Below are 20,890 nucleotides of genomic sequence, written 5' to 3' on the forward strand. Positions count from 1 at the left end.
AGTAGTAAAATGATGCACTAGTGTTAAAATTCAAATTAAAGAATTGATCAACTACTAATCAAAAGTTGGGTAGGCACTGAATCATTTTTCCCTTTATCAGGAGTAGATCTTTGTTATGAGTCAGAAGCTTTTACAATTTAGGATCTTATTTGAGAAAATATAGATGAAATCAGAAACATATGATCACATGACCATGTTGCTAGCACCCACCAAGGTCTATAGCAGGGCCTGTCTAGGAGAGCAACCATGGAGTGCATGCCTTGTTAGGTTCACAGTAACATCACTTCTGGATTTCCAGTCAATCTCTCCAGGTTGATTGCCTTGACTCTTTCCAATGGCAGAATCATACCTGGCACAACACCAAGATTTAGTTAACCTTTTATTTATGTTCATGGATGACTATAACCTGGGTTTTTTTGGTGTGTGGCAGATAAGTGTATTGAGAGGGGCATTTAGGTACTCTTTATAATATTTAGTGTTTGTGTTAATCATTAATTCCTCTTGGAATGCTGTATTTTTAAGATCCAGTTGGATATTTGATTTTTCCTGCTCTAATTGTTCTTGTTCTGTGTAGGTGAGTCAAGGGAAGTGTTTGGCTAGATACTAGTATATTAATCTCAATTATGCCTTAAGGGACTCAGAGAAATAATGATGGAGTAGACTCTGATTCAGGCAAGCTAGGCCAGAAACAGCATATGTTGTCCAGCCTAAAAGCCTCCATCTCACTTGAGGACCACAATAACATTTCAGGCCTTTGGTAGCAGCATTGGCTTCTTAAATGCCATGTCTAAAAATCATCAAAAACTCTGGGTATTTTCTTTCCTCAATGTGTAGTAACTTGTAAAATGGCTAACGTTTTGGGAAAAAGTTGAAGGAACATTCATTCTATTTTCTTGTGATGTGGTTTTAAGTTCTTTATCAATGGCTCTGGCTCTGAGAAATGACAAGATATTCTATAGCAAGGCAGTGAGGCAATCTTAGTCTTGCTTTGTGCTAGTTGATCTCATCTTGTTTGTCATTAGCTCTCTCTGTAGAAAAGTATTTGTTCATCTCTACTGCCCTTTCACATGCATTATTTTCTTTTTTTAAACTTTTATTTAATAAATATAAATTTCCAAAGTACAGCTTTTGGATTAAGTGGCTTTCCCCCCCATAACTTCCCTCCCACCCACACCTCTCCCATCTCCTGCTCCCTCTCCCATTCCATTCACATTAAGATTCGTTTTCAATTATCTTTATATACAATTTAGTATATATTAAGTAAAGATTTCAACAATTTGCACCCACACAGAAACACAAAGTATAAAGTACTGTTTGAGTACTAGTTATAGCATTAATTCACATTGTACAACACATTAAGGACAGAGATATCCTACACAGGGAGTAAGTGCACAGTGACTCCTGTAGTTGACTTAACAATTGACACTCTTGTTTATGGCGTCAGTAATCACCCAAGGCTCTTTTCATGAGTTGCCAAGGCTATGGAAGCCTCTTGAGTTAGCCAACTCCAATCTTTTTCTGACAGGGTCATAGTCAAAGTGGAAGTTCTCTCCTCCCTTCAGAGAAAGGTACCTCCTTCTTTGATGGCCCGTTCTTTCCACTGGGATCTCACTCACAGAGATCTTTCATTTAGATTTTTTTTTTCCCAGAGTGTCTTGGCTTTCCATGCCTAAAATACTCTCATGGGCTCTTGAGCCAGATCCAAATGCCTTAAGGGCTGATTCTGAGGCCAGAGTGTTATTTAGGACATCTGCCATTCTATGAGTCTGCTGTGTATCCTGCTTCCCATGTTGGATGGTTCTCTCCTTTTTAATTCTATCAGCTAGTATTAGCAGACACTAGTCTTGTTTATGTGATCCCTTTGACTCTTAATCCTATTATTATGATCAATTGTGAACTGAAACTGATTACATTGACTAGTGAGATGGCATTGGTACATGCCACCTTGTTGGGATTGAATTGGAATCCCTTGGCATGTTTCAAACTCTACCGTTTGGGGCAAGTCAAACTGAGCATGTGCCAAACTGTACATCTCCTCCCTCTCTTATTCCCACTCTTATATTTAACAGGGATCACTTTTCAGTTAAATTTAAACACCTAAGAATAATTGTGGAGGGAAGTTATGAGGTGGGGAAGCCATTGTAATCTATAAGCTGTACTTTGGAAATTTATATTCATTAAATAAAAGTTTAAAAAAAGAATAATTGTGTGTTAATTAATTAAAGAGTTCAACCAATAGTATTAAGCAGAATAAAAAAATACTAAAAGGGATAAAGTATTAAGTTGTTCATTGACAGGCAGGACAAGGGCTGATCAAGTCACTGTTTCTCATAGTGTCCATTTCACTTCAACAGGTTTCCTTTTGGTGCTTGGTTAGTTGTCGCCGATCAGGGAGAACATATGATATTTGTCCGTTTGGGACTGGCTTAATTCACTCAGCATGATGTTTTCCAAATTCTTACTTTTTGTTGCAAATGACCGGATTTCATTTTTTTTTTTTTTACTGCTGTATAGTATTCTATAGAGTACATGTCCCATATTTTCTTTATCCAGTCTACTGTTGATGGGCATTTAGGTTGATTCCAGGTCTTAGCTATTGTGAATTGAGCTGCAATAAACATTAATGTGCAGACAGCTTTTTTGTTTGCCAATTTAATTTCCTTTGGGTAAATTCCAAGGAGTAGGATGGGTGGGTTGTATGGTAGGGTTATATTCAGGTTTCTGAGGAATCTCCAGGCTGACTTCCATAGTGGCTTAACCAGTTTGCATTTCCACCAACAGTGGGTTAGTGTCCCTTTTTCCCCACATCCTCCAAATGCATTATTTTCTATTCATACCTAGATCCAGAAATTCTTCAGGTCAAGCTCCCCTATTACTACAGATATGCTGCCCATAAGAGAAAATATGCCCATCTTGCTGCTGACATTTAGGTGTTACCATCTTCCCTTTGCCATTCATGAATCCTTAACATCCTTCTGTAATTCATGACATCAACTCCACAGCAGTTTCTCCTACTGTCAACTGTGCCATGCAGAAGACATCTACCACAGTTATGCAGTTGCTTCTTCTTTCTTATGGAATAATGTGGCCATACATTCCAGTTTTTGTCATCTGCATCTCACTTAACGTAGGCTATTGGTTAAACTTTAAAGGACTACCTCTGGAATAAAATAGTGCCAGAGTACTGGGTACAGAGTGCTGAGCCCTGAGTCAGCAGGGGGAAAGACCACCTATGCCAATACATTCTCCCTGATCTGTTTTACGTACTTGACTGATACCCTCCAGATTCATTACTTCATAAATCCTACCAGAATTTGCTGATGTTACTCAATCTCATAATCTCTGTAATAATCCGTAGCCTCTAGAAGCAAGCACTGTATTTCCCCTTCTAGCTGAGCTGACACCTGGCCAGGTAATTTCCCTGGAAAAATGAAAGATCATTAAAAATCAGTCTTAGAAATCTTCGTTTTGTGATGGCCTTGCTGCATGTTGAAAAGATAGGAAGCTACTCTTCTCTCGTGGGGAGAGAAGGTTGCTTCTGACAGGCCACAGCATCTGTGAGAATCTGGGGATTTAAGACCTTCAGATCTGTCCACTTGCTTAATGTGGCTATTTCCTGTGTCACAGACCCAATCTTTTTCTATCAGAAGCATTGTCAATGCTCTGCATTTATTTTCCTTTGCACAGGTGTAGCTACAGCCCTTCAAATTATAAATGGTATAGTGATTATATTATTTGATTTTTAACAAGTTGAATTAATTCCAATTATAATTAATATGTATTCTACTTTTCTATTCAGTTTCTTCTGGTGATTGGACTTACCATGTTTGTGATTCCATTGTTTATAAAGTCCTACATCTTAGTAATACTATTCTTATAGTCCATATTGAATAATTCTAATAACTGAAGTATTAGAGACATAAAACTGCAGGTGGTTCTGCTGATTCTCTTTCATGGCTATGCATTTTCTTCTGTGTTTGTTGATCTTTAATAGTAATTTCATCCATTGGCTATGGGACTCAATTTTGAATAGATGCTACTTAGCACTTAGTAATAAATACTAACTTTTGTTAGCTGTTTACTTAGTTCTTGTCCCTATGTTTTTCTATACATACTGTTTATGCAGTCTTTACAATAATCTCATTAGGTAAGCAGAGGGTAACTCAATTAGAATATCCTAGTACCTACTTTGTGTCATTTACCTTACTAGATCCTTTACAAATATCTGCTATTCTCCAGAAATGTCAACATGATTGTGTTCATTTTTCAAATGAAGAAACTCAGACCTTAAAAACTTATTCAGCTAACGAGTGATGGAGCCTGGGATTCTAAACCAAGTCATCTGACTCCAGAATCTGTACCATTGTTTACTCTAGGATAATATTTGAAAGATAGCCTATGGATACATGGACTGCCAATACTAGTTTCTCAAATTCCCTTCTAAGTTATTATCAATAGAAATACTGTTCAGAAAAGTTTTAGCTTAAGTCAGTGTTAAAGGTTTATAATTAATACAAAAACATTATTTTGATATTTGAGTGTGGTAGATTAAAGATGGCTGTAAGTTCTTTGAGACTTCTCTTGAAGCAAATGAATTCCTTGCCCTTGAATCTAAGAAAAGGAATTCAAATTGAAACGAAAGAATTAAAAATTGTCTCTATTCACAGATGACATGACAGTATTTATAGAAGATCCTAGAGAATCCACAAAAGAGCTGCTAGAATTAAAAAGCTAAATCAATAATCTTTCAAGATAGAATAGCAATATATAATCAGTTGTATCCTTATACACTAGAAATGAACTATCAAAAATGAAATTAAGAAAACATTATGATAAATGAAAGAAGACAGAAATGCAAGGCTAAATATTGATGATTCTATTTGTAAGAAATTTTGGGAACTTATTGTTGTTCAACATTATGAATGTACAAAATAACATTGAATATAACATTGAATTGTACCCTTTAAAATGGCTATGGTTAATTTTAGGTGAAATATACATCAGTTAAAGAAGAGAGAATATCATCTTATCTCTTTTCAAGTATATTTCTGTATGTATGTAAGTAATTTAGTATACTACTAGATTTAGTGATTTGTATACTACTTCAAAATACTTTGCAGAGTATTTCTGGATATGATTTAAAAATAGAGAATTTCAAATAAATATAAAAGCATTTCTTGTAACATTTATAAGCACTTACCTTGATGGGACTCCTTTGTCTTTTTTAGTATTATATACCCAGTTGAGCAGTAATTTTCTTAAAAAGGTAAGGAATTTTTTACTTTCAGAATAAACCTTTATTGTCCCAAGATTCATATATCTAAAAGAAAGAACAGCATTTGGACTTGCTTTCAAAATGGGTAAACAATGCAGTATTGTCAGAAAGCAAAATGACCATTTTGTACAGTGGTGACTGTGAATGAGACATTTTCATGGGCAGAGTTCCAAGTCATGAAGTTAGAACTAGTATATATATAATCATAAAATAAGATTGTAGGGCCCACTCATTATAAAGAGAGTATAAGAAATTGGAGATACATGGCTCAAAATAGTGAGACCGTCCAAGGTTTACGGAGAGAAAGTATATCATGATTCAAATATTTAGGGTTTGGTTTCATCTGGGTTTTCATGTTGGAGCTTCCATTCTCTGGCATCACAATAAATAGGTCACTTCAGTAACATGCTTGTTCGTCTGCGTCAGGCTGGGATACTTAAATGAGAAAGTATATATAACACATCCAGTCCATCTCACACATCTTCCCACTTCTCTTCTTTCACCTTTAGGGCAAGTAGTTGGGCTAAAAGGACTACAAAAAAGTCAAAATTGTAGATTGTAGAAGTCAATGGTCATAAATTACCCAAAGGACCTAAAAGGTGGCACTGCCTTTAGATTTCTGTTGGCTTCTGCACTGAGACTTTTCAATCTGTGGACTGTGCTATGGTCCTGTTTGGCGAATTCCCTTGGTTATAGGGGAATTTGCCTGATGTTGGTCAAATACTTTCATTGTCTTCATCAGAAGGTGGGTAGGTCCAGCTTATAATATGGTTTAATGGAGGAGTCATGGGGACTTAAATTCAAGATGGACCTTGTCTTTCCTATTGACTATAATGTTTCAACTCTGAAATTTCTAAGTCTCTGTGCTACAGGGATATTAATCAAAATTTAAAAATGCAGTAATTTAATTCTTCATGATTCAATATGCTAATTACATGGAAAATCTTCAATGGATCTATGACTTGATTCATTCATAATTTAAAAAATAATTACTGAACACCTACTGTGCTTTGGATAAACCATAAGAAGATACTGATCACTGCCCTCAAGGCTCCAGCCAAGTAGTGGGATAAGGCAAGAAATAGCAATTGCAGTAAACCGGAACACATGTTGCAACAGATAATAATTAAGATGACAGCATTCTGGACCCAGAAAGAGGGGCACCTAATGTAGGTTTGGGGAATGATTAAATCTTACTGAAGAGATTAATGCTGAAGCTAATGATTTCACAGGTTCCTGATAATTTCAGAGATTCCAACAAATCCTAAAGCTCTGTGAGATCACCATTTGTTGAAGAGACTGTCCCTGCTCCAGGGATTGGTTTTAGGTCCTTGATCAAATACAAGTTGGTTGTAGATGTTTGGTGTTTCTATTCTGTTCCATTGGTCTATCCATCTGTTTTTGTACCAGTACCAGGCTGTTTTGATTATAACTGCCCTGTAGTATGTCTTGAAATCTGGTATCATGTGTAGAGGGATTAAGGAAGACTTCGCCCTTAGTCAGGCGTCCCAGTAGTCTAAATGGGAAGACTAATCCACCACAGTCTAGCTTTTGGAGGGGGTAAAGAAAGAAAGGGAAAAGCATTTTGGTTAGAAGCAACTGCTAGTTCAAATGCACAGAGGCGTGAAATAATACGGCACATCTGGGAAACTGAAGACAGGTGTTTTGGCCTGAGTGTGGCGATCAGAGCAAGCAGTGGCTTGCACATATAATACTAGATGAACCCAAGTTACTAAAAGCATGAAAACTCACTCGCATAGTTTCCTAAATGCAGTGGTTTGGGATAAAAGCCCTCTCTTTCCAACATACTTACTCTCCCTTCTTTTCACCAAAGCTTCCTGCTGCACCTACCAACACCTGGACTGCACTCTGAGACAGAATCTCATTCCTGTACTGTCTCTGGTAGCTTGCCTGAAAGAAATGTTGATTCAAATCATTACAGAGCATGGATAACAGCAACAACTTATTACCACTTTTATGGGAATATAATCTGTGAGAAATAGGTCAAAAATCCCCAAATAATCTAGTTTCTTTATAAAATGAATCTTCCTACGGAGTCCACAACACAAGATCAGCATAGAAGGTACCTCTGGGCTTTGGGTAGAATCCAACTTGTTCTGAAGGGACTAGGGTTCTCCTAGACACTAATTAGGTTTCCACAAAGTAAAATGGAGTTCTGTGACAAATAAGACCAGGAATTGCTGCGAGCTACATCCCCAACTTAAAAGTTCATAATGCATAATAGGATATATAGTTTTAAAATTTTTATTTATTTGCATCTTATTTGAAAGGCAGAGAGAGAGAGAGAGACAGAGAGAAACAGCTACAGATCTTCTATCTGCTGGTTTCCCAAATGCCCACCATAGCCAGGGTTGAGCCAGGGTGAAGCCAGAAGCCAGGAGTTCCATCTGGATCTCCCATGTGGATGGCAGGGACTCAAGTACTTGAGCCATCACCTGTTGCCTCCCAAGTTGTGCACTAGCAGGAAACCGGAAGCAGAGCATCCAGGACCTGAACGAGGCACTCTGATATGGGACATGGGTGTCCCATGTGGCAACTTAATTGTTGAATCAAATGCCTACCTCCAAAATTACAATATTAGAGGGCCTGAGAAATCTTAAGATGAAAGATCTTGGCTTGTGTCTTTATTTGGTTTCACTTTTACACATGCTGTTACAACAGAACACTGGTGTCTGCAGTCTTTGCTAAAGATTAAAGGGACTACTATTATTGTACAGAACACAGCTACTCCTTCATTCAGGTCAAATATTGGGAGCTTATTCAGCTTCAGGGACTGTAATTCATGCTGTGGAAAGCACCACCTGACACTGTCTCTGCCTAAATGTGCTGCACACTGTTTAGAATCACTATATATACCAACTTCTTAAACTGAAATGTCCGATATAACGCAAGATCCCTGAGCTCCATTGCAGGCATTCTCTCTGAAACATCATTTATGGATATTAAAGCACTGTTTTGTTCTTGAAGGGTACTAGGAAGAGAAAGCAACTACATTTGGGGATTATAGCATCAAAAAGCTATTGTCGGCTGGCGCCGCGGCTCACTAGGGCTAATCCTCTCACCTTGCGGTGCCAGCACACCGGGTTCTAGTCCCGGTCGGGGCACCGATCCTGTCCCGGTTGCCCCTCTTCCAGGCCAGCTCTCTGCTGTGGCCCGGGAGTGCAGTGGAGGATGGCCCAAGTACTTGGGCCCTGCACCCCATGGGAGACCAGGAGAAGCCCCTTGCTCCTGCCATCAGATCAGCGCGGTGCGCTGGCCGCAGCGCGCTACCCGCGGCGGCCATTGGAGGGTGAACCAACGGCAAAAAGGAAGACCTTTCTCTCTGTCTCTCTCACTGTCCACTCTGCCTGTCAAAAAAAAAAAAAAAAAAAAAAAAAGCTATCGTCCATGACAACAAGAATTCAATAAAATAGTATCTGTTTCCTTAAACATCATCAAAATCCTTAAAAATCATATAAGATTAAAATTTTGTGTCCTCCTAAAAATTGTAGTTGGCAGAAAAAGAAAAAGCTGAAAATGACATGGATCTCAAGAAAGCTTAGCAATATAAAATAGTTAAGATACTAGAAAAATCCTGTCTCCTTGGTGGTCTGGTGGCTTGAAATAAGATACTAAAAAATATAAATTCTTGAATGATAACTCCCACCAAAATAAAAGAAGAATTTAGGAAATGACTGACTTCTTTTTTTTTTAACATGAGTTTTTTATTCTCACTTTATAACCACAAAAATAACACCAACAGGCATTGTTTTCTTGATAGTGGCTTCTGCCTATTAATGGCATGCAATGACTTTGATGTAAATGAACAGTCTCAACGTTCTTATGTCATAGTCATGAGCATTTCCTCTGTGCACACAGTTACACATCGTTCTCTACTTCCTAAGGAAAAATATTATATGACTACTTTAAAAACCTTCATTTTTATTTTGCTATCCAACTGTTTTCAATAACATGTTTTTCAAAATTATATTTCTAGTAAACAATAAGCAATGAAATCAAAAGCTGGTGATGCCCATGCTTTCATGGGTTGTATAATTAAAACCCAGTTACAAGTCTCTCAACTATTGCATAAACAATATCTCTGAAGTACATTAGAGTATATTTTTAATGCTGTTGTTTGATATTAACACTTTTTCCATATATATTTTTTTTTTAATTTCTTTTTTTATTTTATTTTATTTTTTATTTCATAAGTGTGAATTTACAAAGTGCAACATTCGTATTGTTGTGGCTTCCCCTCCCAGCCTCCCTCCCTCCCGTGGCCCTCCCCTTTCCTTCTCCCATCCCACCCTTTATCGAGTTTCATTTTCTTTTTTTTTTTTTAATTCTTTTTTGACAGGCAGAGTGGACAGTGAGAGAGTGAGACAGAGAGAAAGGTCTTCCTTTTGCCGTTGGTTCACCCTCCAATGGCCGCCACGGCCGGCGCGCTGCAGACGGCGCACCACGCTGATCTGAAGCCAGGAGCAAGGGGCTTCTCCTGCTCTCGCCATGGGGTGCAGGGCCCAAGTACTTGGACCATCCTCCACTGCACTCCCTGGCCACAGCAGAGAGCTGGCCTGGAAGAGGGGCAACCAGGATAGAAACCGGTGCCCCGACCGGGACTAGAACCCGGTGTGCCGGCGCCGCAAGGTGGAGGATTAGTTTATTGAGCCGCAGCGCCGGCCAGTTTCACTTTCAATTACCTTCATATACTGAAGATCAACTTAGTATATACTAAGCAAGGATTTCAACAGGCTGCATTCACACAACCGCACAAGGTATAGGGTATTGTTCGTCTAGTAGTGTTGTTTTTAAGTTTCATAGTAAAACACATTAAGGACAGAGATCTTACGTGGTGAGCATGTACCCAGTGACTCCTGTTGTTGATTTAACAATTGGCACTCTTATTTATGACGTCAGCAATCACCCGAGACTCTTGCTATGAGCTGTCTAGGCTATGGAAACCCCTTGAGTTCACCGACTCTGAACTTCTTTAGGAGAATGACTGACTTCTAAAGACAACTTTTATTCATGAGCTCTCTGCTATACTATTAGATTAACTAGTCTACATGTTTTTGTTTAACATTGTTATTGCATTATGAAAAACCATGTTCTGATCTCTCTTGTACATAAGAGAAAGCTGAGGCTCGCAGAATTGAGTTTTCCTAAGATCATATTAGAAACCCAAATATCTCTGCATTTAAGGCGTGTTCCCCTCCTCCCACGTGGTGCAGAAGCACCACCATCTTGCCACACTGTGCTTTCTTTTCCAACCTACAATAGATACCATCTCAGCAAGAACTGGCTGAGATTTACAGAGAAACTTTCGAAGCTCTGAAAACTGTAAAAGACCAATTTATATTACTATTGGGAACATTAGAATTGAGACTGCAGAAACCGAATCAACAAACAAGATAAACATGAAAATATGTCATAAAAAGGACTACAAAGATAAAAAGTGGGACGAGAGATCCAATCTATTTTGGAAAATTGGATTTCCATATTAAGCACAGCATTGCATAAAGGCACAAAATCAACAGTCAAAGATGTAATAAAAGAAACCAAAGTTTGGAGGTAAGAAACCAAAATGGTGCATAGAATATATGGTGCAGAAAATGTAGAATATCACAAGTGCAAGGAATCTAAGAGATCATCCAGTCAGCATAATTTTTCTGTTTTACAGATGGGGTTCTGAATCATATGCCCTATTAATAATGAAAGCAAGATTTGAAATAGAATATCCTTCATTTGTTTTGCTAGTTCTTGAATATTATGTTTTCTTGAAATAAATTTACAAATTTGAAAGTGATTAGAAGACATAATCCCATCAGAATTTGATGTTAATGTTACAAGCAAATAGAAATAATTCTGCTAGCATCCAAGCAGGAAAAGATGCTGTATTTAATTCCACAAATATTAATTTATGAATTTCATCACTGTTGTTTTTATATGAATGTATCATTAGCTGTACTCTCATATTTTTAGATTTGAAATACTTTAAAAATTCAATAATCAATCACTTTTTCTATACATTTGGCTATAGGCACAAGGTATAACATTAGAAGGTAGATTTGAGAAACATTCTCCACTAACAAAGTTGCCAGAAATAATAAGTAAAAAATTATAAAATAATGATAGCCTGTTGAAGAATGTAATATTTAAGAAAGGAAACTATAAGAAACTGATTGTTCATAAGAATAGCTAATAAGCATACTTGGAAAAAACAATTTTGTAAATATGATTTGAAAGTTAAAAGAGGAACACAAAAGTGTTCAAAATATTGAAATAGAAATAAATTCATCTTTATATCCTCAACCACTGATACAAGATCTAGTAAACTATTTTTATTCTTTTTATTTTTAAAAAACAGATGAAAATAACAAAGACATTCTTCTCAGATCTGGAAAAATGATGCGGAAATTCACATGGAGACACAGGAGACCTCAAATAGCTAAAGCAATCTTGTACAACAAAAACAAAGCCGGAGGCATCACAATACCAGATTTCAGGGCATATTACAGGGCAGTTGTTCACAAAACAGCATGGTACTGGTACAGAAACAGATGGATAGACCAATGGAACAGAATAGAAACACTAGAAATCAATCCAAATATCTACAGCCAACTTATATTTGATCAAGGATCCAAAACCAATCCCTGGAGTAAGGACAGTCTATTCAATAAATGGTGCTGGGAAAACTGGATTTCCACGTGCAGAAGCATGAAGCAAGACTCCTACCTTTCGCCTTACACAAAAATTCACTCAACATGGATTAAAGACTTAAATCTACTACTCAACACTGTCAAATTATTAGAGAGCATTGGAGGAAACCCTGCAAGATATAGGCACCGGCAAAGACTTCTTGGAAAATACCCCAGAAGCACAGGCAGTCAAAGCCAAAATTAACATTTGGGATTGCATCAAATTGAGAAGTTTCTGTACTTCAAAAGAAACAGTCAGGAAAGTGAAGAGGCAACCGACAGAATGGGAAAAAAATTTGCAAACTATGCAACAGATAAAGGGTTGATAACCAGAATCTACAAAGAAATCAAGAAACTCCACAACAACAAAACAAACAACCCATTTAAGAGATGGGCCAAGGACCTCAATAGACATTTTTCAAAAGAGGAAATCCAAATGGCCAACAGACACATGAAAAAATGTTCAGGATCAGTAGCCATCAGGGAAATGCAGATCAAAACCACAATGAGGTTTCACCTCACCCTGGTTAGAATGGCTCACATTCAGAAATCTACCAACAATAGATACTGGAGAGGATGTGGGGGGAAAAAGGGACACTAACCCACTGTTGGTGGGAATGCAAACTGGTTAAGTCACTATGGAAGTCAGTCTGAAGATTCCTCAGAAACCTGAATATAACCCTACCATACAACACAGCCATCCCACTCCTTGGAATTTACCCAAAGGAAATTAAATTGGCAAACAAAAAAGCCATCTGCACATTAATGTTTATTGCAGCTCTATTCATAATAGCTAAGGCCTGGAACCAACCCAAATGCCCATCAACAGTAGACTGGATAAAGAAAATATGGGACATGTACTCCATAGAATACTATACAGCAGTCAAAAACAATGAAACCTGGTCATTTACAACAAGATGGAGGAATCTGGAAAACATTATGCTGAGTGAATTAAGCCAGTCCCAAAGGGACAAATATCATATGTTCTCCCTGATTGGCGACAACTAACTGAGCACCAAAGGGAAAACCTGTTGAAGTGAAATGAACACTATAAGAAACAGTGACCTGATCAGCTCTTGTCCTGACTGTTGATGTGCAATGTAATACTTTATCCTTTTTAGTATTTTTGTTGTTGTTGTTGTTCTAGTACTAGTGGTTGAACTCTGTAATTAACACAGAATTATTCTTAGGTGTTTAAATTTTAACTGAAAAGAGATCCCTGTTAAATATAAGAGTGGGAAAAAGAGAGGGAGGAGATGTACAATTTGGGACATGCTCAATCGGACTTGCCCCAAATGGTGGAGTTAGAATCATGCCAGAGGATTCCAATACAATCCCATCAAGGTGGCAGGTATCAATGCCATCTCACTAGTCCAAGTGATCAATTTCAGTTCACAATTGATAACACTGATAGCCCTGAGAGTCAAAGGGATCACATGAGCAAGACTAGTGTCTGTTAATACTAACTGATAGAATCAAAAAGGGAGAGAAAGATCCATCATGGGAAGCGAGATACACAGCAGACTCATAGAATGGCAGATGTCCTAAATAGCACTCTGGCCTCAGAATCAGCTCTTAAGGCATTCGGATCTGGCTGAAGAGCCCATGAGAGTATTTTAGGCATGGAAAGCCAAGACACCCTGGAAAAAAAAAAAAGAAGACCTAAATGAAAGATCTCTGTGAGTGAGATCCCAGTGGAAAGAACGGGGCCATCAAAGAAGGAGGATCTTTCTCTGAAGGGAGGAGAGAACTTCCACTTTGATTATGACCCTGTCAGAATAAGATCGAAGTCGGCGAACTCTAAAGGCTTCCATAGCCTTGGCAACTCATGACTAGAGCCTAGGGAGATTACTGACGCCATAAACAAGAGTCAAATTGTTAAGTCAACAATAGGAGTCACTGTGTACTTACTTCTCATGTGGGATCTGTCCTTAATGTGTTGTCCAATGTGAAGTAATGCTACAACTAGTACTGAAACAGTATTTTGCACTTTGTGTTTCTGTGTGGGTACAAACTGATGAAATCTGTACTTAATATATACTAAATCAATCTTCTGTATATAAAGATAATTGAAAATGAATCTTTTTTTAAACTTTTATTTAATGAATATAAATTTCCAAAGTACAGTTTATGGATTACAATGGCTTCACCCCCCCATAACTTACCTCCCACCCGCAACCCTCCCCTTTCCTGCTCCCTCTCCCCTTCCATTCACATCAAGATTCATTTTCAATTCTCTTTATATAAAGAATATTAGTTTAGTATATATTAAGTAAAAATTTCAACAGTTTGCACCCACATAAATACACAAAGTGAAAAATACTGTTTGAGTACTAGTTATAGCATTAAATCACAATGTACAGCACATTAAGGACAGAGATATCCTACATGGGGAATAAGTGCACAGTGACTCCTGTTGTTGACTTAACAAATTGACACTCTTGTTTACGGCATCAGTAATCACCCAAGGCTCTTATCATGAGTTGCCAAGGCTATGGAAGCCTTTTGAGTTCACCAACTCTGATCATATTTAGACAAAGTCACAGTCAAAGTGAAAGTTCTCTCCTCCCTTCAGAGAAAGGTACCTCCTTCTTTGATGACCTGTTCTTTCCACTGGGATCTCTCTCTTGGAGATCTTTCATTTAGGTCATTTTTTTTTCCAGAGTGTCTTGGCTTTCCATGCCTAAAATACTCTCATGGGCTTTTCAGCCAGATCCGAATGCCTTAAGGGCTGATTCTGAGGCCAGAGTGCTATTTAGGACATCTGCCATTCTATGAGTCTGCTGTGTATCTCGCTTCCCATGTTGGATCATTCTCTCCCTTTTTTTTTCTATCCATTAGTATTAGCAGCCACTAGTCTTGTTTATGTGATCCCTTTGGCTCTTAGTCCTATCATTATGATCAATTGTGAACAGAATTATTATCAAAATGTATGTCTGCACAATCTGAGGAGTAGGACAAAGGCACCAAAGGGAGGACACAGTGTGGGTGAGTGTTGTGGCACAGTAGCTTAAACAGCCACTTGGGATGCTGGCTTTCCACAACAGGGTGTCAGTTCCAGTCCTGGCTGCTCTGCTTTTGGTCACGTGCCCTGCTAATTCTCCTGGGAAGCAGCAATTGATGGCTCACATACTTGACTTCTGTCACCAAATAGAGACCTGAATGAAATTACTGGTTCATGACTTCATCCTGGCCCATTCCTGGCTGTTGTGGTCATTTGGAGAGTGAACCAGTGGATGGAAAATTCTCTCTGCCTTTCAAATAAATGAGTAAATGCATTTTTTTACATGCATGTAAATGGGAGGACACAGTGAAGTCGGTCAATTCAAGGTGAAGCAGGATGAATTTGGCTTTCATTTTCTGTCTCATCGAAAGTGTTCTTATTTTGGAACTTCTACAGAAATAAAGAACTGTGGTTTATATTTCCTATATTATATAGCAGACGGCTTTGCTTTTCACTATTCTGTCGCATGTTTTCACAGCTACAGACTAATTTCTACAAGCTTCCCCTTTCTAGTTTCCTCGTCCAAGGGAGCAATGATTGCAGCTTAAAGAAGCAATATTTGAGTGTTCATAATCATTCAGGGTTACCCTAGCATAGCTCTCTGTGGTTTTTGGATGCTCTTCTACTTTGAAATTCTGATTGCAGTATTTGTCTCTCCTGTTCCAGTGTTCCCTTTTGACTGACCTTTCCCCTGGCTCATTCCTGCTGGCTTAGTGTTTTCACACAGTCTGCATCCTGGTCTTGGCTTCAGAGGGGAACCCTGATGACTGGCTTTTGACTATATATCTCTAGACTCTTTGCCTCTGGAGCTTCAGATTTAGAAGACTGACAGAGGTAGAAAAGGAGTATTTCCCCCTGTGTTAAATTAGCCTATGTGAGGAAATCATTGCCCTGCAGGTGGCAACACCTAATTTGGTGAGACAGGTAGGAATTCTGATGGTTGAACAAAGTATCATGTGGTCATAAGATTCATCCTGCATGGCACTGCCTCAGCTGCTTAAAGAGGTTATTTGGCCCCTTGAAAAAGCTGCTTTGGGGTCCCTCGCTGTGTTGCAGTGGGTTAATCTGCCATTTGCAGAACCAGCATCCCAGATGGGCACTGGTTCATGTCATGGCTGCTCCGCTCCTGATCTAGCTCCATGCTAATGTGCCAGGGAAGGCAGTGGAAGATGCCCCAAGTGCTTGGGCCCCTGTACCCATGTGGGAGATCCAGATTAAGCTCTTGGGTTTTGCCTGGCCCAGCCCTGGTAGTTGTTGTTATTTGAGGAGTGAACCAGTGGATGGAAGATCTCTCTCCTCTCTCTGTCTCTTCCTTTCTTTTATTTTTTTTTAAATTTATTTTTATTTTTATTTATTTTTGACAGGCAGAGTGGACAGTGAGAGAGAGAGAGACAGAGAGAAAGGTCTTCCTTTTTGCTGTTGGTTCACCCTCCAATGGCTGCCGCGGCCGGCGCGCTGTGGCCGGTGCATTGCACTGATCCAAAGCCAGGAGCCAGGTGCTTCTCCTGGTCTCCCATGCGCTTGGGCCATCCTCCACTGCACTCCCAGGCCACAGCAGAGAGCTGTCCTGGAAGAGGTGCAACTGGGACAGAATCCGGCGCCCCGACCGGGACTAGAACCCAGTGTGCTGGCGCCGCAGGCAGAGGATTAGCCTATTCAGCCGCGGCGCCGGCCCTGTATCTTCCTTTCTCTCCCTATAATTCTGAGTATCAAATAAATATATAAATTTAAAAAAAAAGATTGTTTTGGTGGCTCAACTTGTCCGCCAGGACAACTGCTAAAGAGAGCCAACATCCCTGCCCATCTCCTGTTTCCAGAGTTAGACTGAGCAAATAGAATGCTTGGAATATTGGATGGATAGAATAGCTGAAAAATTTATGACAGCTCCATATGCACTAAGACCCAACATTGAACATTTTAGTATTTCAGGCATGGAAAGCCAAGACACTCTGGGTAAAAAAAAACTAAATGAAAGATCTCTGTGAGTGAGATCCCAGCAGAAAGAACGGGCCATCAAAGAAGGAGGTACCTTTCTCTGAAGGGAGGAGAGAACTTCCACTTTGACTATGAGCTTGTCTAAATAAGATCAGAGCTGGCAAAGTCAAAAGGCTTCCATAGCCTTGTCAACTCATGACAAGAGCCTAGAGTGATTACTGATGCTGTAAACAAGAGTGTCAATTGTTAAGTCAACAACAGGAGTCACTATGCGCTTACTCCTCATGTAGGATATCTCTGTCCTTAATGTGTTGTACAATGTGAATTAATACTATAACTAGTACTCAAACAGTACTTTACACTTTGTGTTTCTGTGTGGGTGCAAACTGTTGAAATCTTTACTTAATATGTACTAAATTGACCTTCTGTATATAAAGATAATTGAAAATGAATCTTGATGTGAATGGAATGGGAGAGGGAGTGGGAGATGGGAGGACTGCAGGTGGGAGGGAAGTTATGGGGGGGGGGAAGCCACTGTAATCCAAAAGCTGTACTTTGGAAATTTATATTTATTAAATAAAACTTAAAAAAAAAGTGTGCGTTGTGGTAGATGGTGAACATCCTGAGCTTTTAGCAAACAGAAACTAGATTATTAACTGATTTCCACAGCATCCTGTAGGCTGCTGTGCTCCAGAATTTCTCTAATTTTTACCCAAGGTTTGAAACACAATATTCTCTACCTGTTGTTATGAGAGAATTGGGTGGTATCCTTCCCTGAAAAACTGGCATGGAGCTAGAGATGAGAAGTGTCATGGAACTGATTGCCTAATGTATCAGAAGGTTGGGCCCAGTAGTAATTCTTGCCTTTGGGTCTGTGAAATTGACAGATCTCCATACTAAAAATGCGTTTTACTGAAGTTGGTTTGGGTGATGTTCACTCTCTCTCCTCCCACCTTTGTCTGTCAAGCAGATTCCTAAGACAATGCCAAACTTCCCTTTGCTTGTAAATAATAGATTATGCAAATGAACATACTCATGGATTCTTTAGCAAGGAGAAAGTTTTCAGTATGATTTTATACCCCTAAGCAATGTTAAAATGGTATAGTATAGTACTAACTATTTGTGCAGACAAGAGACGTCTGTTGGCCAGCTCCATTGCTTCAAGGTTAAGGGTCTCATCTATTTCCTTGTCACAGCTTGGACATCTCACTTTCTGATGTTCTAGAGTTTCTTCCTCGTGTTCCAACTAAATCCAACACAAATTTCAAAATAATAGATGGATATTAACATATAACATATATTAACATATGTAACATATAACTTTGCATAAACCTCAAGCAATTCTCATACCAGAACCAATCAAAATATGATAGAAAATCTGTGAGATTTAGAAAAATGTTCAGATGCTCATTATTTTTTAAAAATGTCCCTTCCATTTTCTTAGTTGTATAGAAGGTAAAATAACTATCAGTTCAGAGAGAAGAGCTGTATCATATTTTTTACTTTTACATGGCATTCTGAAAAGTTTATAAAGGTGATCCCATATTATATTCAATCAGACTTGAAGCTAGCAGTTCTCAAAATATGATCCTCCAAGAGCAACTGCAGCCCCTGAGACCTGTGAGAGATGCATGTTCTCAGACCAACTAGATCAGAATTGGAAGCGGGGGGGACAGCTGTCTGTGTTTCTGCAAACTCACTTGACAATTCTAATTCAGCTGAAGTTTTTTTTTTAATTTTATTTTATTTTTATTTTTGACAGGCAGAGTAGACAGTGAGAGAGAGAGAGACAGAGAGAAAGGTCTTCCTTTTGCCGTTGGTTCACCCTCCAATGGCCGCCGCGGCCAGTGCGCTGCGGCCGGCGCACCATGCTGATCCGAAGGTAGGAGCCAGGTGTTTCTCCTGGTCTCCCATGGGGTGCAGGGCCCAAGTACTTGGGCCATCCTCCACTGCACTCCCGGGCCATAGCAGAGAGCTGGCCTGGAAGAGGGGCAACCGGGACAGAATCCAGTGCCCCGACCGGGACTAGAACACAGCAAGGCAGAGGATTAGCCTGTTGAGCCACGGCGTGGGGCTCAGCTGAAGTTTGACAACTGCTGCTTTAATCACTTAAGGGAGTCAGAGGGTGAACATGTAAGAAGATGGGAGTACAGACAATTTATTGATGAGAAAACCTGAATCTTACAGAAAGTAATTGATTTGCTTAAGACCACAAAGCTATGAATTAAGTAACAAAGCTAGGATGTGAACCCAAGACTTTCAAGTCCAAAGCCAGTGCTTGTCTCTAAGACTATAGCATTCTTTATGTCTGCCTCATAAGGAGAAAAGTGTGGTTGGCTGCTTGTTCTTCCTCCTTCTGAAGTACATCAGTCACTAGAGCTGTAGCCCAAACTCTTATTCTGCGTTAGAATTATCTAGGTAGTGTCTTAAATGATCCCAGAATGGGAGCCAGGAGCTCAATATTTTTAGAAAGGTTTTCAGATTATTCTGATGCAGACAGATTAGCAAAAGGCCACAATCAGCTATTGAGAGCTGCTAGAGAAATTCTTGGATTTGTGATACTTTCTCCATTCAGAAATCCTGGCGGTAGTTCTTCAGGCGCAGGGATTGGCTCAGGCCCTATCTGCAGTTTCAAGCACTGGATAGTGGGTATGAGATGGATTGGGGATACTCTATTTTATAGATTCATGACCTTTCCTTTGCACTCCTAGAAGGTGGTCCTTCGTACCGTGTGATATAGAAGAAAATTGCAAGGAGAACCAGACACGACGTAGGATGTGGGAAAGAAAAGCAGCAGCAGCTTTGAGATCCCAGGACATATTATTTCTCCTTAAGGACGCCACTACTGTTTGGTGTGCTGAGTACTCATTCATGGCTCAGTTTGACCACAAAGATTTTAAAGTGCATCTCCCAACCAGAAAGTGACATTTCATGCACACACAGCTAACTGATGACTGGCCTTCAGTTCCATTTTATTTCAAAAATAAGCTGTGTGATTAACCAATTAAGGTCTAGCAAATGTTTAACATATATAATAAACTAAATAAATGCTGAAGAAATGAATGAATTAAGGCCACTGCCAACCTCGATCTGGTCAAAAACTAACCATTTTTGAAGCCTCACACTCTTGTTTTTATGACATCTCTTAAAGAAAGCTCCAAAAAACTGCTTCCTCTTGAATTTACAATGCATATGTTTTCTTCATGCTCAAAAGAGTTGAGACTTCCATTTTGCTCAATCATGATCACAGAGTTAAGAGCCTCTCTTTACTATTCTGATACATAAGGACCTACTAATACAACTTCTCTGTTGAGTGCAAATATTAAAAGTTGTGAATTAATATTTATAAGATGATTTATACTTACTTAAAGGCAATCGTATTTACTTTGAAGGAATAAGCAAAAGATATTATTTGCTTACGGCATATGGGTTTTGAAGTACAATCGCTTTCTCAACCACATTCCAATCAGCATTAGCAAGATCTCTGTCAAATTTTAGTGCAGAGGCCGTAGATTTAGTTAGCTCTTGAAAGTGTTGAAATGTATAATAAACTGATTTATATTTAGTTGATGTGACATCACGAAGACCTTTGACACAAAGAGTACATTTTATAAATTAATGGGAGCATCACCATTTTGATGTAAATCATAAAGCTCTTTTTGATTCTTATTGTCATCAGTCATTTCTTTAAAAAAAGACAACATAAATTTTATAATAGGAATGCTAACAATTAAAATTTTTTTATTATAATAGTCTTCATAAAAGTTGCTTACTCTGTGCTAGGGAAACATGTCTGGCCATTTTGCATGTAGTAAGCCTTTTTTGTTTGTCTTTATCAACTTTTGCTGTGAGTCCCTTCTCCTAGTATGATAGGTGAGAAACAGAGGATCAGGGTTTTTTGGTTCATTTTTTGTCAACTTGATTGGCCCAGAACGTAATTGGACACAGATGCTCTTCCAGTTACAGTGGGATGAT

General features: G+C 38.8%; 1 protein-coding gene across 1 annotated transcript in view; it reads right to left on the reverse strand.

Moving 5' to 3' along the window:
* SLC9C1 (solute carrier family 9 member C1) overlaps nucleotides 1-20,890 on the reverse strand; it is a 113,647-nt gene that overhangs the window by 47,073 nt on the left and 45,684 nt on the right. Inside the window, exons 11-14 of the mRNA XM_062180986.1 lie at nucleotides 20,336-20,502; nucleotides 18,033-18,161; nucleotides 7,089-7,186; nucleotides 5,201-5,320 (exon numbers count right to left, since the gene is read on the reverse strand). Of these exons, the coding sequence (XP_062036970.1) occupies nucleotides 5,201-5,320; nucleotides 7,089-7,186; nucleotides 18,033-18,161; nucleotides 20,336-20,502 (514 nt within the window). The remainder of the gene's footprint in view (nucleotides 1-5,200; nucleotides 5,321-7,088; nucleotides 7,187-18,032; nucleotides 18,162-20,335; nucleotides 20,503-20,890) is intronic.

This window comes from Lepus europaeus, chromosome 2, assembly GCF_033115175.1.
Source record: "Lepus europaeus isolate LE1 chromosome 2, mLepTim1.pri, whole genome shotgun sequence".
Classification (NCBI taxonomy): domain Eukaryota; kingdom Metazoa; phylum Chordata; class Mammalia; order Lagomorpha; family Leporidae; genus Lepus; species Lepus europaeus.